This window comes from Hibiscus syriacus, unplaced genomic scaffold (genome assembly GCF_006381635.1).
Source record: "Hibiscus syriacus cultivar Baekdansim isolate YM2019G1 unplaced genomic scaffold, ASM638163v2 tig00116937_pilon, whole genome shotgun sequence".
NCBI lineage: Eukaryota > Viridiplantae > Streptophyta > Magnoliopsida > Malvales > Malvaceae > Hibiscus > Hibiscus syriacus.
This window is the reverse complement of record NW_024063475.1, coordinates 694,727-719,029: the sequence shown is the minus strand read 5'-3', so window position 1 is coordinate 719,029 and position 24,303 is coordinate 694,727. Positions and strand designations below refer to the sequence as shown.

At 29.3% G+C, this 24,303-nt stretch overlaps 1 protein-coding gene across 2 annotated transcripts; it reads right to left on the bottom strand.

Annotated features, from left to right (window-relative positions):
* Positions 1-8,800: 8,800 nt before the first annotated feature.
* LOC120187989 (two-component response regulator ARR8-like) lies at positions 8,801-11,002 on the bottom strand. 2 transcript variants are annotated; one of them, XM_039191562.1, is made up of 5 exons: positions 10,654-11,002; positions 10,463-10,566; positions 10,286-10,363; positions 9,382-9,452; positions 8,801-9,197 (listed from the first exon to the last, which is right to left on the bottom strand). In XM_039191562.1, the coding sequence occupies exons 1-5, from the start codon at positions 10,754-10,756 to the stop codon at positions 8,909-8,911; spliced, it is 645 nt and encodes a 214-aa protein (XP_039047493.1). In that variant the 5' UTR covers positions 10,757-11,002; the 3' UTR covers positions 8,801-8,908. The 2 variants fall into 2 exon arrangements, with proteins under 2 accessions (XP_039047493.1, XP_039047492.1); XM_039191561.1 differs by having other exon boundaries at positions 8,805-9,197; positions 10,286-10,375; positions 10,654-11,001.
* Between the last annotated feature and the right edge of the window lie 13,301 nt (positions 11,003-24,303).

The window sequence follows — 24,303 nt, the reverse complement described above, 5'->3', positions numbered from 1 at the left end:
AAAAAGATTGAAGATACTACATTGTAAATCAAATTTTGAAGAGTTTTAAAATTTTTATTTAAGTTAACTCATCAAGTGACTTTAGTGGTAAAAGTGATTATTATTCTCCTAGAGGTCACGAGTTTAAATAATTACATTTGTAGGGTGTGTATACATTGTCAATAACTAAAAAAGATTCTGAAGAGATACTACATTGTAAATCATATTTTGAAGAGTTTTAAAATTTTTATTTAAGTTAACTCATCAAGTGACTTTAGTGGTAAAAGTGATTATTATTCTCCTAGAGGTCACGAGTTTAAATAATTACATTTGTAGGGTGTGTATACATTGTCAATAACTAAAAAAGATTCTGAAGAGATACTACATTGTAAATCAAATTTTTGAAGAGTTTTAAAATTTTTATTTAAGTTAACTCATCAAGTGACTTTAGGTAAAAGTGATTATTATTCTCCTAGAGGTCACGAGTTTAAATAATTACATTTGTAGGGTGTGTATACATTGTCAATAACTAAAAAAGATTCTGAAGATACTACATTGTAAATCATTTTGAAGAGTTTTAAAATTTTTATTTAAGTTAACTCATCAAGTGACTTTAGTGGTAAAAGTGATTATTATTCTCCTAGAGGTCACGAGTTTAAATAATTACATTTGTAGGGTGTGTATACATTGTCAATAACTAAAAAAGATTCTGAAGAGATACTACATTGTAAATCAAATTTTTGAAGAGTTTTAAAATTTTTATTTAAGTTAACTCATCAAGTGACTTTAGTGGTAAAAGTGATTATTATTCTCCTAGAGGTCACGAGTTTAATAATTACATTTGTAGGGTGTGTATACATTGTCAATAACTAAAAAAGATCTGAAGAGATACTACATTGTAAATCAAATTTTTGAAGAGTTTTAAAATTTTTATTTAAGTTAACTCATCAAGTGACTTTAGCGGTAAAAGTGATTATTATTCTCCTAGAGGTCACGAGTTTAAATAATTACATTTGTAGGGTGTGTATACATTGTCAATAACTAAAAAAGATTCAGAAGAGATACTACATTGTAAATCAAATTTTGAAGAGTTTTAAAATTTTTATTTAAGTTAACTCATCAAGTGACTTTAGTGGTAAAAGTGATTATTATTCTCCTAGAGGTCACGAGTTTAAGTAATTACATTTGTAGGTGTGTATACATTGTCAATAACTAAAAAAGATTCTGAAGAGATACTACATTGTAAATCATATTTTGAAGAGTTTTAAAATTTTTATTTAAGTTAACTCATCAAGTGACTTTAGCGGTAAATGTGATTATTATTCTCCTAGAGGTCACGAGTTTAAATAATTACATTTGTAGGGTGTGTATACATTGTCAATAACTAAAAAAGATTCAGAAGGATACTACATTGTAAATCATAATTTTGAAGAGTTTTAAAATTTTTATTTAAGTTAACTCATCAAGTGACTTTAGTGGTAAAAGTGATTATTATTCTCCTAGAGGTCACGAGTTTAAATAATTACATTTGTAGGGTGTGTATACATTGTCAATAACTAAAAACGATTCTGAAGAGATACTACATTGTAAATCATATTTTGAAGAGTTTTAAAATTTTTATTTAAGTTAACTCATCAAGTGACTTTAGTGGTAAAAGTGATTATTATTTTCCTAGAGGTCACGAGTTTAAGTAATTACATTTGTAGGGTGTGTATACATTGTCAATAACTAAAAAAGATCCTGAAGAGATACTACATTGTAAATCATATTTTGAAGAGTTTTAAAATTTTTATTTAAGTTAACTCATCAAGTGACTTTAGCGGTAAATGTGATTATTATTCTCCTAGAGGTCACGAGTTTAAATAATTACATTTGTAGGGTGTGTATACATTGTCAATAACTAAAAAAGATTCAGAAAGGATACTACATTGTAAATCAAATTTTGAAGAGTTTTAAAATTTTTATTTAAGTTAACTCATCAAGTGACTTTAGTGGTAAAAGTGATTATTATTCTCCTAGAGGTCACGAGTTTAAATAATTACATTTGTAGGGTGTGTATACATTGTCAATAACTAAAAAAGATTCTGAAGAGATACTACATTGTAAATCATATTTTGAAGAGTTTTAAAATTTTTATTTAAGTTAACTCATCAAGTGACTTTAGTGGTGTATTATTCTCCTAGAGGTCGCGAGTTTAAGTAATTACATTTGTAGCGTGTGTATACATTGTCAATAACTAAAAAAGATTATGAAGAGATACTACATTGTAAATCATATTTTGAAGAGTTTTAAAATTTTTATTTAAGTTAACTCATCAAGTGACTTTAGTGGTAAAAGTGATTATTATTCTCCTAGAGGTCACGAGTTTAAATAATTACATTTGTAGGGTGTGTATACATTGTCAATAACTAAAAAAGATTCTGAAGAGATACTACATTGTAAATCATATTTTGAAGAGTTTTAAAATTTTTATTTAAGTTAACTCATCAAGTGACTTTAGTGGTAAAAGTGATTATTATTCTCCTAGAGGTCACGAGTTTAAATAATTACATTTGTAGGGTGTGTATACATTGTCAATAACTAAAAAAGATTATGAAGAGATACTACATTGTAAATCATATTTTGAAGAGTTTTAAAATTTTTATTTAAGTTAACTCATCAAGTGACTTTAGCGGTAAAAGTGATTATTATTCTCCTAGAGGTCACGAGTTTAAATAATTACATTTGTAGGGTGTGTATACATTGTCAATAACTAAAAAAGATTCAGAAGAGATACTACATTGTAAATCAAATTTTGAAGAGTTTTAAAATTTTTATTTAAGTTAACTCATCAAGTGACTTTAGTGGTAAAAGTGATTATTATTCTCCTAGAGGTCACTAGTTTAAATAATTATATTTGAAGGGTGTGTATACATTGTCAATAACTAAAAAAGATTGAAGAGATACTACATTGTAAATCATAAATTTGAAGAGTTTTAAAATTTTTATTTAAGTTAACTCATCAAGTGACTTTAGCGGTAAAAGTGATTATTATTCTCCTAGAGGTCACGAGTTTAAATAATTACATTTGTAGGGTGTGTATACATTGTCCATAACTAAAAAAGATTCAGAAGAGATACTACATTGTAAATCATATTTTGAAGAGTTTTAAAATTTTTATTTAAGTTAACTCATCAAGTGACTTTAGTGGTAAAAGTGATTATTATTCTCCTAGAGGTCACGAGTTTAAGTAATTACATTTGTAGGGTGTGTATACATTGTCAATAACTAAAAAAGATTCTGAAGAGATACTACATTGTAAATCATATTTTGAAGAGTTTTAAAATTTTTATTTAAGTTAACTCATCAAGTGACTTTAGCGGTAAAAGTGATTATAATTCTCCTATAGGTCACTAGTTTAAATAATTACATTTGTAGGGTGTGTATACATTGTCAATAACTAAAAAAGATCATGAAGAGATACTACATTGTAAATCAAATTTTTGAAGAGTTTTAAAATTTTTATTTAAGTTAACTCATCAAGTGACTTTAGTGGTAAAAGTGATTATTATTCTCCTAGAGGTCACGAGTTTAAATAATTACATTTGTATGGTGTGTATACATTGTCAATAACTAAAAAAGATTCTGAAGAGATACTACATTGTAAATCATATTTTGAAGAGTTTTAAAATTTTTATTTAAGTTAACTCATCAAGTGACTTTAGTGGTAAAAATGATTATTATTCTCCTAGAGGTCACGAGTTTAAGTAATTACATTTGTAGGGTGTATATACGTTGTCAATAACTAAAAAAGATTATTAAGTGATACTACATTGTAAATCATATTTTGAAGAGTTTTAAAATTTTTTTTTAAGTTAACTCAACAAGTGACTTTAGCGGTAAAAGTGATTATTATTCTCCTAGAAGTCACGAGTTTAAATAATTACATTTGTAGGGTGTGTATACATTGTCAATAACTAAAAAAGATTCTAAAGAGATACTACATTGTAAAGCATATTTTGAAGAGTTTTAAAATTTTTATTTAAGTTAACTCATCAAGTGACTTTAGTGGTATAAATGATTATTATTCTTCTAGAGGTAACGAGTTTAAGTAATTACAATTGTAGGGTGTGTATACATTTTCACTAAAAAATAATCTGAAGAGATACTACATTGTAAATCATATTTTGAAGAGTTTTAAAATTTTTATTTAAGTTAACTCATCAAGTGACTTTAGTGGTAAAAGTGATTGTTATTTTCCTAGAGGTCATGAGTTTAAGTAATTACATTTGTAGGGTGTGTATACATTGTTAATAAGTAAAAAAGATCCTGAAGAGATACTACATTGTAAATCATATTTTGAAGAGTTTTAAAATTTTTATTTAAGTTAACTCATCAAGTGACTTTAGTGGTAAAAATGATTATTATTCTCTTAGAGGTCACGAGTTTAAGTAATTACATTTGTAGGGTGTGTATACATTGTCAATAACTGAAAAAGATTCTGAAGAGATACTACATTATAAATCATATTTTAAAGAGTTTTAAAATTTTTATTTAAGTTAACTCATCAAGTGACCTTAGCGGTAAAAGTGATTATTATTCTCCTAGAGGTCACGAGTTTAAATAATTACATTTGTAAGGTGTGTATACATTGTCAATAACTAAAAAGGATTCTGAAGAGATACTACATTGTAAATCATATTTTGAAGAGTTTTAAATTTTTATTTAAGTTAACTCATTAGTGACTTTAGTGGTAAAAGTGATTATTATTCTCCTAGAGGTCACAAGTTTAAGTAATTACATTTGTAGCGTGTGTATACATTGTCAATAACTAAAAAAGATTATGAAGAGATACTACATTGTAAATCAAATTTTGAAGAGTTTTAAATTTTTTATTTAAGTTAACTCAACAAGTGACTTTAGCGGTAAAAGTGATTATTATTCTCCTAGAGGTCACGAGTTTAAATAATTAAATTTGTAGGGTGTGTATACATTGTCAATAACTAAAAAAGATTCTAAACAGATACTACATTGTAAAGCATATTTTGAAGAGTTTTAAAATTTTTATTTAAGTTAACTCATCAAGTGACTTTAGCGGTAAAAGTGATTATTATTCTCCTAGAGGTCACGAGTTTAAGTAATTACATTTGTAGGGTCTGTATACATTGTCAATAACTAAAAACGATCTGAAGAGATACTACATTGTAAATCATATTTTGAAGAGTTTTAAAATTTTTATTTAAGTTAACTCATCAAGTGACTTTAGTAGTAAAAATGATTATTATTCTCCTAAAGGTCACGAGTTTAAGTATTACAATTGTAGGGTGTGTATACATTTTCACTAAAAAAGATTCTGAAGAGATACTACATTGTAAATCATATTTTGAAGAGTTTTAAAATTTTTATTTAAGTTAACTCATCAAGTGAGTTTAGTGGTAAAAGTGATTATTATTTTCCTAGAGGTCATGAGTTTAAGTAATTACATTTGTAGGGTGTGTATACATTGTTAATAACTAAAAAAGATCCTGAAGAGATACTACATTGTAAATCATATTTTGAAGAGTTTTAAAATTTTTATTTAAGTTAACTCATCAAGTGACTTTAGCGGTAAAAGTGATTATTATTCTCCTAGAGGTCACGAGTTTAAATAATTACATTTGTAGGGTGTGTATAAATTGTCAATAACTAAAAAAGATTCTGAAGAGATACTACATTGTAAATCAAATTTTGAAGAGTTTTAAAATTTTTATTTAAGTTAACTCATCAAGTGACTTTAGTGGTAAAAGTGATTATTATTCTCCCAGAGGTCACGAGTTTAAATAATTACATTTGTAGGGTGTGTATATTGTCAATAACTAAAAAAGATTCTGAAGAGATATTACATTGTAAATCATATTTTGAAGAGTTTTAAAATTTTTATTTAAGTTAACTCATCAAGTGACTTTAGTGGTAAAAATGATTATTATTCTCCTAGAGGTCACGAGTTTAAGTAATTACATTTGTAGGGTGTGTATACATTGTCAATAACTAAAAAAGATTCTGAAGAGATAATACTTTGTAAATCATATTTTGAAGAGTTTTAAAATTTTTATTTAAGTTAACTCATCAAGTGACTTTAGCGGTAAAAGTGATTATTATTCTCCTAGAGGTCACTAGTTTAAATAATTACATTTGTAGGGTGTGTATACATTGTCAATAACTAAAAAAGATTATGAAGAGATACTACATTGTAAATCAAATTTTTGAAGAGTTTTAAAATTTTTATTTAAGTTAACTCATCAAGTGACTTTTGCGGTAAAAGTGATTATTATTCTCCTAGAGGTCACTAGTTTAAATAATTACATTTGTAGGGTGTGTATACATTGTCAATAACTAAAAAAGATTCAGAAGAGATACTACATTGTAAATCAAATTTTTGAAGAGTTTTAAAATTTTTATTTAAGTTAACTCATCAAGTGACTTTAGTGGTAAAAGTGATTATTATTCTCCTAGAGGTCACGAGTTTAAATAATTACATTTGTAGGGTGTGTATACATTGTCAATAACTAAAAACGATTCTGAAGAGATACTACATTGTAAATCATATTTTGAAGAGTTTTATAATTTTTATTTAAGTTAACTCATCAAGTGACTTTAGTGGTAAAAGTGATTATTATTCTCCTAGAGGTCACGAGTTTAAGTAATTACATTTGTAGCGTATGTATAAATTGTCAATAACTAAAAAAGATTCTGAAGAGATACTACATTGTAAATCAAATTTTGAAGAGTTTTAAAATTTTTATTTAAGTTAACTCATCAAGTGACTTTAGTGGTAAAAGTGATTATTATTTTCCTAGTGGTCATGAGTTTATGTAATTACATTTGTAGGGTTTGTATACATTGTCAATAACTAAAAAAGATTCTGAAGAGATATTGCTTTGTAAATCATATTTTGAAGAGTTTTAAAATTTTTATTTAAGTTAACTCATCAAGTGACTTTAGTAGTAAAAATGATTATTATTCTTCTAGAGGTCACGAGTTTAAGTAAATACATTTGTAGGGTGTGTATACATTGTTAATAACTAAAAAAGATTATGAAGAGATACTACATTAAATTATATTTTGAAGTGTTTTAAAATTTTTATTTAAGTGAACTCATTAAATGACTTTAATGATAAAAGTGATTATTATTCTCGTAGAGATCACGAGTTTCAGTAATTATGCTTGCAAGATTTGTATACATTGTCTATAACAAAAAAAATCTGAAAAGATACTACATTAATCATCCTAAATTATTCAAAAAAAAAATTACTTCCATTTTTCGAGTCTAATATTTTGTCTAACCCTTCAAATATTAGATTAGCCTTCGTAATCAAATGAAAAATTCAACCGTATAATATATTTAATATTTCCTTCGTTCCATTAATATTGTCATTCATGGATTTTCTTAGCGATAATTTTTTAATTTTTACTTATTATTATTTAAAATTTATTATCAATATAAAATCTTAAATAATATTTTTATAAACTTTCAGGGAAATAATTTTAAATATTTATTTTAAAATATTTTAAAATAATTACAATTAATTTTATAAAAATTGATTATAACAATTAAATTAATTAATTAATTAATTAATTATAACAATCATGTTTGCATCAATAGTAATCAGTTGTCGTATACAATGGCTAATAAACCTCAAATTTTATTATAAAATTTACCTTGATCTCCTTCAATTCATCGGATTACATTTATGATAATCTCTCTCAAAAATCATGAAATCACTCCAAAATTTTTAAATTTATTGAACATCGATCTACACTGTCCACTATCAAATGATCTCTGTCTCAAATATGTTCTTCATCCCACCAATGACAGCCTCTCCATCGTTGAATTCTTTAAATGAAGCCCTGACTATCGAGAAGCCTAAAACTTGAAAAAACAAATTTTGATTTTTTTAGATTAATTAAATGAGTCAGTTGTAACTTTTTGAAACTGACTGACCTTTTTATAATTTTTTTATATAATTGTTTGCTCCATTTGTAATCTTATTAATAATTAAATAACATGGAAATATAATTTATCAATTAAAAAATATAAAAATATTTTTTAATTACACCTTTTAACATTTATTCCATTTTAAATGATCTAACGACTTGTTTATATTAATTAATCAATTAAATAATTCATTTATAATTATTTAAAATTATACTATACATTTGTAATATTATTATAAAAATGCTCACGTTAAAAATAAGTATTTAAATTATTATTTTTCTTTAAGTTCTTAAATTATATTTTGGTCAAAATAAATTCTTAAACTATGAGACGTACCACTCTAAGTACTTAAATTATTTTTTAGTCAAAACAAACTATGCTCTTTTTTTACTTTAAATCCCTAAACTAATTTTTGTTAAAATAAATACATATTTTTGTATGACACATCAACATTTTATCGACCAAAAACAATTAACTGAAAAATGACAGGACATAAATAATTACATCTTAAGGACTTATTTTAACTAAAAATAATTTAAAGACTTGGAACAAAATTTCCTAATTTAAAGGCTTATTTTCACTTTAAGCCTTGAAAAAAGAAATACCCATTGTTGGGTTAGATATTCATGAGATCATCTCAAATCATATTATTGTTTAAGCAATAGGGTTAGTCCTAGTGATAAACAATTTAAAATCGCTTAAGTAGATATTAAGTTCGAAGTTTTGTGTATACAAAAAATCTCTGTTGTTGAGAGATTCACTTAACAAAACTAGGTGCACGACACGAATCAATTTGAATTAATGAGGACAAGACTCTGAAGAATAGAAAGGGAAAAAATCATAATGTTGTTTTACACTTTTTTTTGGGGAGTTCAATTAGCACAACAAAATTGGAAATCTTCAACTTTTCCTTTTCGGGTAAGATGTATACAAGGAAACAAACTCAGTAGAATTTAGAACATTTTTCAAGCATCATTAAACCATAGTAGTGATGCCATTGAGTCTTGGTCTTGTTCTCTCAGGTGAAACATCTTCCTCCATGGCTTTTCTCTTGTTATTTTTGGATTGTGGCTGCTGCTGCTGCTGTTCTTCTTGTTTCGGTGATGGAAAGCCTATTTTCTCGTCCGGCATCCCAAGCTCTTCTGGTTCTTGTTTTCCATTGTGACTCTTGATTTTGGTTCTCAACATATGGGGCCTAAGTTTCTTTAAATCCGATAATTTGACTGGCTTCAACAAAAATTCTTCTGCACCTTCTTCTAAACATCTAGAAAGAACAAATTATGCCAACAAATAACTTTCAAATTACAACATCAAATTTTTCAGGGGCAGACTAAGGATTTTATACTAAGGGACGAGAAGAAAACATATTATCAAAAATTTTCAGGGAACACTATCCCCTCTATCCTCATATTTACCAAAAATTCTATCATTAGATCATGTCTTTTTACCTGCTGATCCTTGAAGGGACATTCTCAGATGACATAATGACTACTGGTATGTTTTTTAGAGATGAAGATTCCTGCAAAAATTCACAATAAAATATCCCTGTAAACTTCTGAAATTTTTGACAAATTTCTCTCAAGAAACTAATCTAAATCAAAGAGAGGGAAATGGTAGGTCATGTTAAATTGAACCAGATATTCCCTATGTTCCAAAAAGGCTTTTCCATTACTTGGACCCATATTGGCAATTTTTTTTAGGTATAACTATCAATATCTGATCTATTGATCGACTAATCCGAATAGTACTGCAAAGGTGAGGACGACACTGCCAAGCCAATTTGCTCCATTCACAAACACTATAATTTAAATATCTGACGTTGCTTAAAGAATCTAGTACCTCGTATCATTGGACCGTCTGATTGTTGGTCCTCATATTCACAATTTTTATCATTAAAATGTACCATTATTTTTATTATTATAATGCAATAGGGTCAAAATTTATTATTGCAAATAAAATACAGAAGGTAAAATGATAAAAAAATGCCTCTCACGTTTGATTAAATAATCAATTCAGATCTTTTTTCTTTTAGCATTCTCGTTCCAAACTCCTATTCATTTTTTTGTTGGATTATTTTGGTTTCGACATTTTATTTTGGAGCTAAAAGACATCTTCATGGATGAAAACTATTTGTCAACAAGTAGTCAACGCTCTAAAATATAAACGTTTTTGCTCTAAAATGATACGTTAACGACTAAAAAGCTCCCGAAAAAAATAAAGACAATTAATTATTTAGTCAAAGGTTAAGAATATTTTTACCTTAAAATGAAATTTAATCAAATTTCATGAATCTTTTTTGATATTATGCCAATACAGAAATGATATAAAACAACGAATAGAAACCGGGCATACCTTTATTTTCTTGAGCAAACCATAGTCTGTCATGCCAGGCATACAGTAATCTGTAATGACAAGATTCACTTCAACTTCCTGTAAACGCCACTAAAACAGGGAGGGAATTTTACAAACCAAGCAAAAAACCAGAGAAAATTGATAAACATAAAAGGAAAAAGAAAAGAAATAACCAACCCGATGATTGTTAGGAGAAACAGAGGGTGTATTCGGGTTGATTCCGTCATCTTCACGTAAACCCAGAAATTCTAAAGCTTTACTTCCAGAATCAACCGTAGTAACTGTCAATAGAATCAAATCAAAAGTCTAAAACAAACAAAACAAAGCAATAAAACTGGATAGTGATGAAAGGAAAATTTTCCCATTACCCTGATATGAAGAGGTTTTAAGTAGCCTTTCAATAACCTTTCTATCTATGATGCTGTCATCAACAGCCAGAACATGAAACTCTGAATCTGCTGCCATTCCCATCGCTCCAATTCAATTTCTAAACACCACACACAGATTATATGTAAAAGCAATGAGATTGAGAAGGGATTTTTCCCCTTTTCTTTAAAGATAAAAGGATTGGGTTGAAATTAAGAGGCTAGAAAGTAAGATCCGACCAAATTTCATCCCAAATCTTGGAAAAAATTGAAGTTAGTTGATTATGAATTACTGGGCAAGCAAGGGTGGAAAAAAGAAATCAGAATAAGAAATAGTAAACGAATAAAATAATGAAATGAATCTAAATGGGGATTTTTTTATGGATAGAGAATGGGAGAGTGAATTATATATTTTAGTTAAATTATACTTATGACCACGTAATTATTATTATTTTTCATTTGGATCATTAATTTTTAATTTTATCAATAAGGTCACCTACCTATTTAAGTATTGTTAATCAAGTTGTCGACCATTACATTTGACGAAGAAGGTGAGATGAATGTTAAAAAATCCAAAGGACAAAGAAACATTGATATTTTCTATAGCAGAGATGTGAATTGCAGGGAAGAAGATGAAGGCATGATTCTTTCAAAGTAGTTTACATATACAAGCATGAAAAGGTGACAAAAATCAAAGAACTGGAGTTGGTGGAGTGGTTCAGGCCAACTTCTCATTTGTCCCAAGATCATAGTTTCCCAATTGCAAGTATTACTCCTCCGATGAAAATTAAATTGATAATATGTAAATATTAAATATCATATATATAATTATAATATTTTTTTAACAATCACATCACCTACTCAATTAAATATTAACGATCAATAGATTAATTAACAACACTTAAATAATTAGATGTTTTGATTGATAAAATAAAAAATTTGATTGTTAAAATAAAAAGAGATAATAATTAAATAGTCATAAGAATAATATATCATATATTTTAATAATTTATTTAACATTATTGTTTTTTATAACTATGAGATGAATATAAAATGATATATATTTAAAGACTCTCAATTATAATCGTTTGATTTATACTATTTAACATTTTATAATTAAGTTAATGTGATTATAAATTAATATATATTCTAAATATTCTTAATTATTTTACTATAAATATTCAATCATCCTAGTAATCAACTAATAAGATTCCTTTAATAAGTAAATAAAGTCGGTTTGTGTTATTTAACATTATTATTAAAGTGAATACAATAAATACATTTTTTTAAGGACACCTTAAAATTGATAAGCTGTTTAAAGAGGAAGAAAAATGATGAGGTGGGACCCACGAAATCCTAGAAAGAGATATGGATGGTGGGTTTAAATGTGAAATCATGCGGCGCTGACCATAAGTTGAGCAGGTGAGAGGGGGATGAGGTGGCATTTGGCAACCAACTATTACACCCAATTTCTTTTTTTTTTTCTCTCTCCCAACTTTTGCTATCCCCGTCCCATTACGCCATTCCCCATTATTGAGTTTTCTTTAGTTGGCGGAAAATCTATTACTTAACCTTCTCTTATAATTTAACCTAACCGGAAGATTCCATGTTTGGGTTGACATGAAGAAAAAAATCATTTTGATTAGGAGTGCAAATGATTTGAACTTAATGAATAATATTATATTCGTGTTCGTTTATTTATTTATGAATATATTTATGTCTGATCAAATGTACGTTTAAATTTATAATGCCATGTTCATGTTCGTTTGTTTATTTTTGAATGTGTTTGTATTCGTTCATTTAGTGTTCGTGAACATGTTCTTTTAACGTTAGCTTAATATTAGACAACTAACATTCGTTTTTCACCCTTTTATTTGTAAGTCAAAGAAAAAAAAATTATAATAAAAATTTAATTTAAAAATTATTAAAATAACTTTTAGGTCTATGCACCAAAAATGAGTTTGGGAGTCGGGTACGTGTGAAGAATGATTAGCTCCCCACAACACTTAAAAATTGGTGCCCATTTGATTAATTGTTGTTTTTGCAATGAAAAAAACTTAGAATTCGAATTTAATTTAATTAATGATCCATTTTCCAACTGAATAAATACAGTGTTACTTAACTATCTAAATTTCTAAAGAGAAAAATCAACAATTCATTACATTTGGCTGGAGAGAGTTAACCTCCTAATATGGAGTAGAACGACCCCTCTCTTTCTAACCAAAGCGGTGAATCACTAGTGTTTCTTTTCAAGAACTTAAGGTTTTTAAGGTAAAATGATAATATTTCGACACTTCGGATCGAGGAAAAATATCCTCTAATATAAGGTAGAGCGGTGTTTTTCTTATTCCCGAAATGAAATAAGAAACATCGAGATTTTACGTATGATTTAACATTGGTTTTTATTCAAATTAAAACAATGCAGTAAAATTTTTATTAATCAAAGTTACCAATTCCTTTAAGACGGATAAAAGATATTTAAATATTTATAAATATCGACACAATACCTTCGAATAGGGTCGAACAACCTATCATCAATAAGTTTAAATAGAACAATATATATTTTTCCATCATCTTTGATCAATTTTAATGTGTTATCATTTTAATTAATTTCACTAGAGGATACTTATTTATTTTTAATCACTAGAATCAGACGATCAGTTGGGTTATGATAACACTTTTAAATAATTTAAAATAAAAAAAAAATTGTCTTTTAATTAATTATGAAAAGTGTCGGATTGTGCACATGAGGCCCCATGCCTTTTTAATGAAATAAAAATATCATGCAATTAATAATATGCTTCAAGAAATATTAATAATAATCTAATTAAAAGCCAACTTAATTAATCATGCTTGGCTATAACATAACACAAAAGAATAAAAAACATAGCATGCATATTAAACAATTAACAAGAAGCAAAGGGTTAAATTGCCTTAAAATAAAAATTCTAGGGCCAAATTATAAAGAAATACAACCTAATTTTGAAATCTATGGACTAAAATAAAGCTACCTAAAACCTAGGCAGAACACGCACAAGATTAACCCCTCCACACAAAAACGTGCAGTTTTGTTCCTCTAAACCGCTCGAACAACCCCATTATAAAAGTCCATTTTCTTTTTTTTATTTTATTTTATTTTATTTTATACTCACCCCTTAAAAAAATCAAAAAATTCTCTCAACTCTCCCAAAGCAAAACCTAGAAACCATTGTCTAGTCCGCTCGGAATTTAGCCCCGAACGTTACTCCGACCACTACCTACGGTGGTCGGAGACCTAAAGACTAACCTCATCAAAACCTCTTAATACCCCTGAACCCATATCTAACCCTCGAATCACCAAAAATAAACCACGATGGTGTAGTTCTACAAAGAACGAACTCAAGTTCTTTACCTCTCAGATGATTGTTCGACTCCCCGGTGATATTCAGCTTCCCACATTAGTGACGAAAAAGCTAAGTGTATTGTTCCTCTCTCTTGTGTATTCTTTTGATTTTTTGAGTGTTTTATTGCTTTCGAAAAACTCACCCTTTCCTTTATTTTTTTACAAGGAATTTATTGTGCTCAAATTAGGATTCTTTCTTTAAACTAGAGATCGAAGAAATATTTTCTTCCCTTGAACCGAAAAGATTCAGTGCCTTTTAATCTATTTGGTATTAATTTTTGGTAATGGTCTTTTTGATTTTTTTCTAAAATTGGCGAAAATCTCAAAAAAGGGTTTTATTTCCTCTTTTTGATCGGCGTGTCAAGAATGAGTTGTTGGCGCATGTGTTCTTCACGCGTGGTAGATAGATTGTCACGATCTCTTGTTATTTCATGATACTTCATTAGCCGTTGGATTATTTGGCCACATCCAACAATCAATATTCATGCGACGCAAAAAGGAGCAAAGGTTTCTTTAACCCTTGAGTGATGCCTTCAACTAGGGCCGTTAGATCTTCCTTGATCTAACGGTGTGTATGCATGCGACACTAAGGCTATCATTTTTAGGGTTTTAAAATTCTAACCTACTTAAGATCTAGACCATTGATTCTTCCCTGATCCTATAATGGTCATTGATCGACGTTAAGGCTAACATATGGAACAAACTTCCCTAGTTGGGCCTTCATCCTTTATGTTTTTTGGCCTATTGTTTCTTGGAATCTTCATGAATTGGGCCCTTGTTGGATCTTCCTTAGACTTATTGGACTTGCAAAGTAATCAAACCCTAATTAAATAATAATATACGATAATGATGATGATGATGATAATAATAAATAAAAATAATATAAAATAATTATAATATAAATAATAAAAAAATAAAACATATATATATATATATATATATATATATATAAACTCAAAATTAGTCTTAAACAAAAATTAGTGTCTACAATTGCTTTTTTTGTCCATTATCGTGTAGGGTAAAGGTGAAAAAGGAGTGAATTTTCGTTCGGTATCCACTTGAGCATGTGCATTAAGAAAAACTTCTTTTTTTGAAAATGAATTCGGAAAGCGGTCATATTCTCATTCTGTCATGATATGTTGAAATTGGCTCTAACTTATGGATGACCACTCCATTACAAATTAAATCAAAGTTGGGGGCCTCTCGTCTATGAGCTAAGTCAAGCGGAAATAAACTTCTTGTTGCAAGTTAAGGTTTATTTTTGGGCGATTCCTCTATTACGAGTGACTCCTCCATTGGGAGTAAGTTTGATTTATGGGTGAGTCCTCCATTGCGAGTTAAGTTTGATTTATGAGCGGCTCCTCTTTTGCAAGTTAAGTCTGATTTATGGACAACTCCTCTATTTCAAGTTAAGTTTGATTTATGGACGACTCTTCCATTGCGAGTTAAATCTGATTTATGAATGAATCCTCCATTGCGAATTAAGTATGATTTGTGTGAAACTCCTCCATTACGAGTTTAGTGAAATTTGTGGGTGGCTATTCTATTACGAGTTATGTCAAATGAGAACTAGCTCATTGTTGTGAGTTAATCTAATTTCTGAAGTTTCGAGTCCAATATCATTCATTGTGAAGTTGAAATTTAACTCAAGAATCTACAAAATCATATATGTATATAAAGCCATGAATATGATGCTCATAGGTATGCCGAAAATACATGCAAACATGTATTATCCTAATATTTTCGTTTTTTTCTTTACATGGAAATTTCGATCCTCTTCTTTTGATCTTGAACTTGCCTAATCATTAGTGCAACTGTGAATTCACCTTGACTTCTTAGATCTTCTAATTTGTTGTGGAAAATTTCGAGTATCACAATCCATGAGGCCATGTATTCTTGGGGGGACCATAATACAAATGGAGAACATCTTTGGGTGGCAAGGAACTGTTTATAGAAACAAATTTACTCAAGTACTCACTTTCAATTTGAAGATTGGGCTAAAAGTATAATCAAGTTAGTATCGAGCCTTAAGTGGATTTGATGTCAAAATAGTTGTCATCATCTAAATACCTGAACTTTCCAAAAAAAAATTACAATAATACACAATTATCTTTTTCAAAGTGAATAAACTATTCATATTTCATTCTAATGCAAGATGCTAAGAAAGTGAGAGTACTAAAAGAAAAGATTTTGTTTTATTCGTGTAAGCGAAAAGAGTTCTTTAGTAAGTACATGTCAAACAATTAAATGAAAAGCGACAAAAAACAAATAGGTGCCTAAGATATTAAGAATATGAACTCCTTTGAACTGGCACATCGTAGAAAGACTCGAGTGTGGCTTTTATCAAAGGGACCTCGAAAGTTATAAAGATGCATAAAAGGTGTGAAATTCCTTTTAGATTATCAAGTCTTTCTAGAATTCAGATGCCATAATTGAATCTTAACCACATTCAATTTTGATTGACACCTTTTCAATTTCTCTATTAATCCACTCAAGACTCGGGATCTTCCCATGCATGAACCTTGAAGCATAACTCAAGCCGCGTTTTCAAGTTTTCAACTTGGGACCTCATTTTGTTTCAAGACGCCCTTTACGGGTTTTCATCTTGAACCCTCATTTATTTTTCTCTTTTTCATCATATTTTATCTCACTATTCTTTTATACCTAGAGTACACTTTTTCAGATTTTCACCTTAGATATTTCAATTGTTTCTTCTCAAAGAGCCATTTTGGGTTTCACTTAGGCTCTTTTTTTCTTCTTCAAGCAAACTATACTTTAACAACATCTAAGTTTACTAGATTAGGTACCTCAGGTCAATCCATCTCATTCAAGATTAATTCTCCCTTATAAAAGGATTTATTCACAACATAAGGTTCTTCCCAATTTGACATCCATTTTCCTAAAAAATCTTTATGGATATGCAAAATCGTTTTCAACACTAGATCTCTTTCATGAAATTATATTGGGTGAACTTTCTTGTTGTGTTCTCAAATCATCCACTTTTGGTATATCTGGTCGTGATAAATAGCTTTCAACATTTTCCCTCAATTAAGTTCAATTAATCATATCGAGCTTGCATCCATTTTTCCTCATCTAGTTTCACTTCTGATAAAACTCACAGTGACGAAATTTCAATCTCGATATGTAACACAACCTCCATTTTATGTACCAGAGAAAATGACATTGCCCAATTCAAAGTCCTTATCGAAGTTCGATAAGTGAATAAAGAAAAAGGTAGCTTCTCATGCCAATATGTATACGTTTCAACCATCTTCTGCACTATCTTTTTCATGTTCATTTTGGGTTTAGGGATTTTGCCACTTCTGAGGTGGCATTGAAAAATTCCAGTGATTGAAACGAACACTCTAGAGTTTCCTTATCTACAACAATATAAGGGGCATTGTGGACACAATTTTCACTATATCCTCTTCAACACTGATAGTTATAAAGGTCCCATCAATTATAAATTTTATCTTCTGATAGAGCGTTAATGGTACTATTACAACTTAATGAATCCAAGGCCTTCCCAAGAGTCAGTTTTATAAAGGCATGTTGTTCATAATGATAACTCTATATTATATGTTGTGGGCCCTATAATAAACAGAATTTCAATCTTGCCAAGCACCTCCATTTTTGTCCCATCAAATGCTCAGACCACACTTTGGCATGGTTTCATGTGCGAGCTATCCACAGACAATCGTTTGAGAGTGACAAGGGGCATTACATTAAGTGTTGAGCCATTATCAACTAAAACGTTAGGTATGGCATATCATTTGCTATGAGTAGTAATGTGCAAAGCTTTAGCATTGTCCTTGCCTCTGGATATAATCTCACCATCAAAAAATGAGATGAAATTATGAGATTGGATATTTCCCATCAATCGATCTAACTTTTTTATTGGTATGTCTTTTAATAAGAACGTTTGGGTCAGGACTTTCAGTAGTGCCTCCCTATGTGATTCGAAACTAAATAATAATGCCTACACCAAGATATGAGCATGCAATTTGTGCAACTACACTATGATGCTATATTTATTGTGTTTCAAAAATTTTATAGCTTTTTCTTTCCTTCAAATGCTCATTAAAAATTTATTCGTCTTCTTTGAATGGCTCAAATATCCTTTTTGGTGGATTTTCCTCATTAGGTTTCAAAGAATAACACCTCTCACTCCTGGCGAAATGCCTCACTTCATTGATATTTTTCTTCACATATTTCATTTTGTATTCATATTTCCAAGGTACTTGCTTGTTGTCCTTATAAGGGAAATGACTTGATGTGGTTATCTACACTTTTAATGGTGCATTCTCTTCCATTCTCACTTTAGATGTGATTATCAAAGGGCAGTTAATGCTATACCCTTTCTCAGATGAGCCTCATGTCGCATAGATGTTTGCCTCATCAACCTCTTTATAGAACTTTATCTCATTTTCGTATATTGTTCGCTAGATTAAAGCTCTAAACTTGGGGCATTCTTTGATAGTGTTCCCCTATTCATTGTGATAGTGATAGTGACTCCAACATTTGCGTTCTAAGGCATTGAGATGCAGGACGAGTAATCTATCATTTACCATCTGTATCCAAACCCATATGAGTAGAGACTTCACATCGAAAACATTGGTCTTGATCTTTTTTTCATTTTCTTCGATTACAACGTTAATCTTGGTTTCTCCATGGTTAGGTAAAGGATTCTTTGTGACATTAGACAACTATGGATCATTGAAGTGAATGACATTATTGTTTTGCAATCTTTGGACAATCCTTTTGAATGTGAGACAATTTTTTTAAAAAAATGTCCTTGGATGTAAGTATGGTATTCAAATCAATCACCTTTATCGTACCATTTAGGGTATGACAGTTTTAAAACATCCATATGATATGGAGATACCACATATGTATCATATAGTTGTTGAAACAACTTTTGGTACGTCATAGGGATGGGATCAAATCATTCCCTTTCTCTTTATGCCCTTGGCTCCCTTTAGTTTGTCCTTAGAGGGTTTGACAGTGCAACTATGGTTGACTTCGATTGGGAGATTACCAGAAACATAGGCGTTCACATTATTTACCACTCATTATTTCTTCTTTGTAGTTGAACTCATATGAGATTTACCTCTTTCAATTTTCCCTTGTTTGATGGCCATCTCTATATTCTCTCATTCCTTGAATAGATCAGCAAAGCTTCTCGAAGTAATTAAGACCAAATGACCAAACAAGAGGCCTTCAAAATATGCACAAAAAGCTTTCTTGTCTCATTTTTATCCAAGGATGAACTTGTACAACTACATCTGTAACACCCATAAAACGTATACCTAAATCAATACGAGTTACAGGTGTCACATCAAAATTCAAACATTTCTTTAATTGAAATGAGTAAAATTTTGATTCATTTAAACATTCCAGTGTCATAACTTGAACAATTATTATAAAATAATTATTCGAAGAAAAACGTAATATAATATTTTTGGTTACCAATTCAAAACCAGTTTCAAGCAGTGATAGATAGTTCTGTTTTGTTCCATAAAATAAATAAGATTGTCTAACACGTTTGATTTAAAACCCAAATTATTTTTTTAAGAATAGTTTAATATCATAATACTAATTGTAACTAATACTAACTATATTAAGAAATTGCTGACATTTCATTCTCGTATACATATCAGCTAGAACTTTTGGAACATAGTAAGATGTTATCATTGTTACCTGTAAATATTTCCTTGGTGATTGATGCTAAGCTCATCTCCTTACTCCTTTCGCTATTCTTTTACCTACGTGTGAAAATCATCACACGCTAAGTATACACTTAGTGAGGCAATTATGTAAATGTTCAATGCAATGCAACATATAAATATAAATGTGTAATAATAATATTCAATGCAATGTGATCACTTTACCTACATTCCAACCATGTTACCATAAATTAACATGATATAACCAGATATAAAGTTTCTTACCAATATACTTGCCATTTATCCCATAAGATCGTAAACATATTTGTTTGTTTATCATTTATTAACTAATAAACGATAGCCCAATATAACCTTGGAGACCCTGGGTATTCTAGTCAAATACATGAGCCGTAGTGCTAAACCTGCACTAAGCTTATGCTCTAGTGCTTATCGGGATATGACACATAAGGTCATGCCCACCACCTACACTAGATTTACACTTTAGAGCTCACCTGGATATGACACATAAGGTTGTGCCCAACACATGCACCTAGTGTCCTTACACAATAGTACTAATATAAACCTTCAGCTGCTATACTCTATGGCATGCCAACTATTCCCTGTCCTTCAATGACTTTCTTTAGCATATATTTTATTTTATTTGACCCATCCATGGAAAAGTATATTATCATAATTTAACATTGGGCAGTTCATACCTGAAATAACAAACATCATATATATATTAATGATAAAAATCATATATAATAACCAGTGATTAATGCATTTTATATTCAACCTTTGACATATTTAGAATATGTCAAATATATGATAAATGACATAAATATCATGCCAATATAAACAGGGTAGACTCATTGCAAGTCCTACCCGATGATGAATAAAACATCTATGTATGATGTTATGCATTCATTGCACTCATTTTGACATTATATACAATTCAAAATATTAGCCTCACTAAGCTTTAACTTGGTCCTTTGCTTCTAATTTGGCTAAATCCCAACATTTTCATAATTTCATATTCTGACAGTTTGTACTACCTTTAAAGAAATTTTATTCTGTATTAATATACATATTCAAAAATTATTCCATTCATATTACTAGAAAATATACTCAATTAAAAATCAAATCATATAATACATTCCTTCTAGTTCAATTTCTATAATTTATAATGAATTTTCAAAGTTGACCTACAAAATCTATTTTGAGCAAAATCTGCTGCCCTGTTTTCTAACCTATCATTGATTAAAAATTCATATCTTTTTGTATACACCTCGGAATTAGTTTTTATTTGTTATAAACAGAACTATATTGGTATAATAATCCAACAGTGTAAAAATAATCATCTAATTATTTTTTTAGAATTTATAGTGATTTTCTAAAGTTACTATCCAGAACATAAATTCTAAGCAGATTTCACTAATTTGCATTTTCAACTTGTTCACTAATTCTATTAGCTCACCAAATGCACATATATGCATGCATCACAAATCACATAAAATTTTAGGAGTCACTCCTTACCATAGTAACTCCGTCACTGGCTCATCGCAAGCCAATGTATATCGATAACATAATTACAAATTAAATTTGCACTCACCTAGTGTCCTTAGCTTGCAACCTTCCTTAGAATTTCCCATTTCATCCTTAAGCTTCTCCTTAGCTTTAATAATATTTGATCTTGATTTCAAGCACTCAATCTAAATGAACATCATTACCAAGGATATACAAATTCAAACCAAATGTTAGAATCTTACTTACATAAGCATACTTTGGAAAATAAATTTCTAACAAATTTTCCGATGCTTATTTGATACAATTTCCATGTCACAACATAAATGCTAACCTTAATACTTCTACTTGAGCACTCAAGTTCTTTTTTATATCCCAACATAACATAACATTTTCACTTAAGCTCCCAACCTTCCCACATTTGTGATTTAAACCTCAACTTTTACAAACTTTCCAAAATAATCCAATTTCAACACTCAAACATTAATTTCTAGTATAGAGTTTAGGGTTATCGATTAGGTCCCCTAACTTTCATAAAATTACATAATGATCCTCAATTTTTTCTAAGGCTTGTAAAATACTTCCAACATCATTTCCAGTCCTTAAATAATTTTTACAAAACTTTTCTCATCCATTTAAGCCAAGGTTGAGTACTTCAAAGTTCCAAGACTAGGGTTTTAATGATTTTGCTCGGTTTTGATTCGATTCAAACAGGAAATCAACTTCGATTCAACCTTATGCAATCTCTACAATCAAAGCCCTAACTTAATTTCATCAAAACACATCCCTCCCCTAAAGATAAGGTTTGGCCGAAACTTTATATGTTCATATGATCATGTACAAGTGATTTTAATCATCAATCATGCTTGGAAATGATTCTACAACCTCAATAACATCAAAATATTTCATCAATTCCATAAACCCTAATGTGAACATAAAACCTAGAATTTAATATCTTTTAACACAAACCAAATTAGCAAACAATAATGGTACCAAATGATAGCCTTTTTCGAATAGAATATTTTTCTATTTCATGACATGCTCTAAAATCCAAAGGAAATTACTCAAATATGAAAAATAAAATTTTTCTTACCTTGTTCATGGGGAGCACGAAATGTTGGCTGAAAATGGCTAAGTTTTCATGAAATTTCTAATGAACTTCATGTTAATTTGTCCTTAATTTAAGCTTAAATGAATTAAAAATTTATTTAATGTGAAATATCCATTTTACCATTAATGAAACTTGATATTTACCATAATACCAAGCTACATAACCCTTATCATCTTCCAAAGTCAATGATAAAAAAATATTTTACCCTTTACAACTTTGCACATGCAATCTTTCCCAAATTTCAATCTTGTCATTTTTCATCTAACGGTCCAAATTGAACATTGAAATAAATTTCTCAAACTCAATGGTCTATATCATTTCCAATCATTTTAACATGTGTAAATAATATTTTAATTTATCGTCTTTCAAATTTTCTAAAAATTTATATTCGATCTGATTTATCGAATTTTTATTAGACTTTAACACTTTCTAGTTTTTAACACAATTTCCAGATCAAGAATCTGATTTCAATAAAACTTCACTTTTAGGAGTAAACTATCCATTTATGGAATTAAAATTCTTTTTGGGAAAATTATAACTTAGGTCTATGAATTTCCCTAATTTTCTACTTTAGCAACCAAACTTTCAAAATTTACATTTTGGTCACCAACGAAAATTTTGGGTATTGCAATTCTTCCCCTTTAAGAAAATGTGTCGTCAAATTTTCAATATGTACCTGATGTAAATAGACAAGGATGCTGCTTTTTCACTATTTGATTTCTTTGTCGAACTTTAATAAGTACTGGGTTTTTTTTTCATAAGTCAAATTTGGCCAAATCTCTATTTCCTCCGGGGTGATAATATGCAAAGAATCTTATTGATACCTCCTGGGCATCGACACCTGAAAACATTATAGATCTTATCCATTTTCGAAGGTAATTCTAGTTGATAAGTCATTGATCCAACTTTCTCTTTTTATTTTTCTTTATATAATCTTATAAGGTCAAATAAATCTCGGACTCAGCTTTTCTTTGAGTATGAACCACAATACTTTTTTTCCAAGGTGATAATTTAAGAAATAATTCTTTATTACCTTCCTGGTATTCAATCTATTTTATTTTCAAGTCTGCACAAGACTTTTGTCTATATGTAACTATCTTGAGATTATCTTAAATGATCTTTTCCCATTACAAGTTCCATTGTAACTTGTTCCTATTCCCAACGAGGGATAGAAACCAATTACAATAACTCAGAAGACACTTGATACTTTACTTTAACTCACTGTCATTTCATCCATTTAGAAACAAGCTCAATGATAATTCTTTTCATACATGTTTATAAACTCTTTCCTCGATAACATGAACATTCATCAAACTTAAATCTTTATGTTGAAAACATTTTGATGTTTCGATATAACAAATTAAGTTAAATGAATTTTAAGATTTTACAAAAGATTTTCTAAGTATATTCGATGTAATTATTCAAATATCAAAATATTACTCCAAGTCTTTCAAAGTTCATTTTAATCCTTACTAAAGTGTAAAATTGTGTTTTATACTTAAACTATTTTAAAACAATTTTACAAAGTATTTCGAGCCTTAATCGAGCCAAAAATATTTTTTTTTAAAGGGTTTCAAGAAAAATCAGATTGTCCAGGGGGTACAGATTCCCCCCAGGGGAAACAGATTCCCCCCAGGGGGTATCGATTCCCTGAGAACAGATTCCCCCCAGGGGTATCGATTCCCCGAGTATAGATTCCCCCTGCATGGTTTAGCTCTGAGAAATAACAGATTACTCGGAGGGAACCGATTCCCCCCTTGAGGGTACCGATTCCCTCACTGTTCATCAGCCCAACGATCATAATATTTGAATATTATGAAGGGGTATCGATTCCCTATGAAGGGGTACCGATTCCCCCAATTCTGGGTAGCCTATTTTTGTAGAAAAATCATTCCCAAACGGCTCCAAAACATCCCCAACGGCTAGATATGACTTCAAACACATTCCAAGCTATAAATACAAGCTAAGGA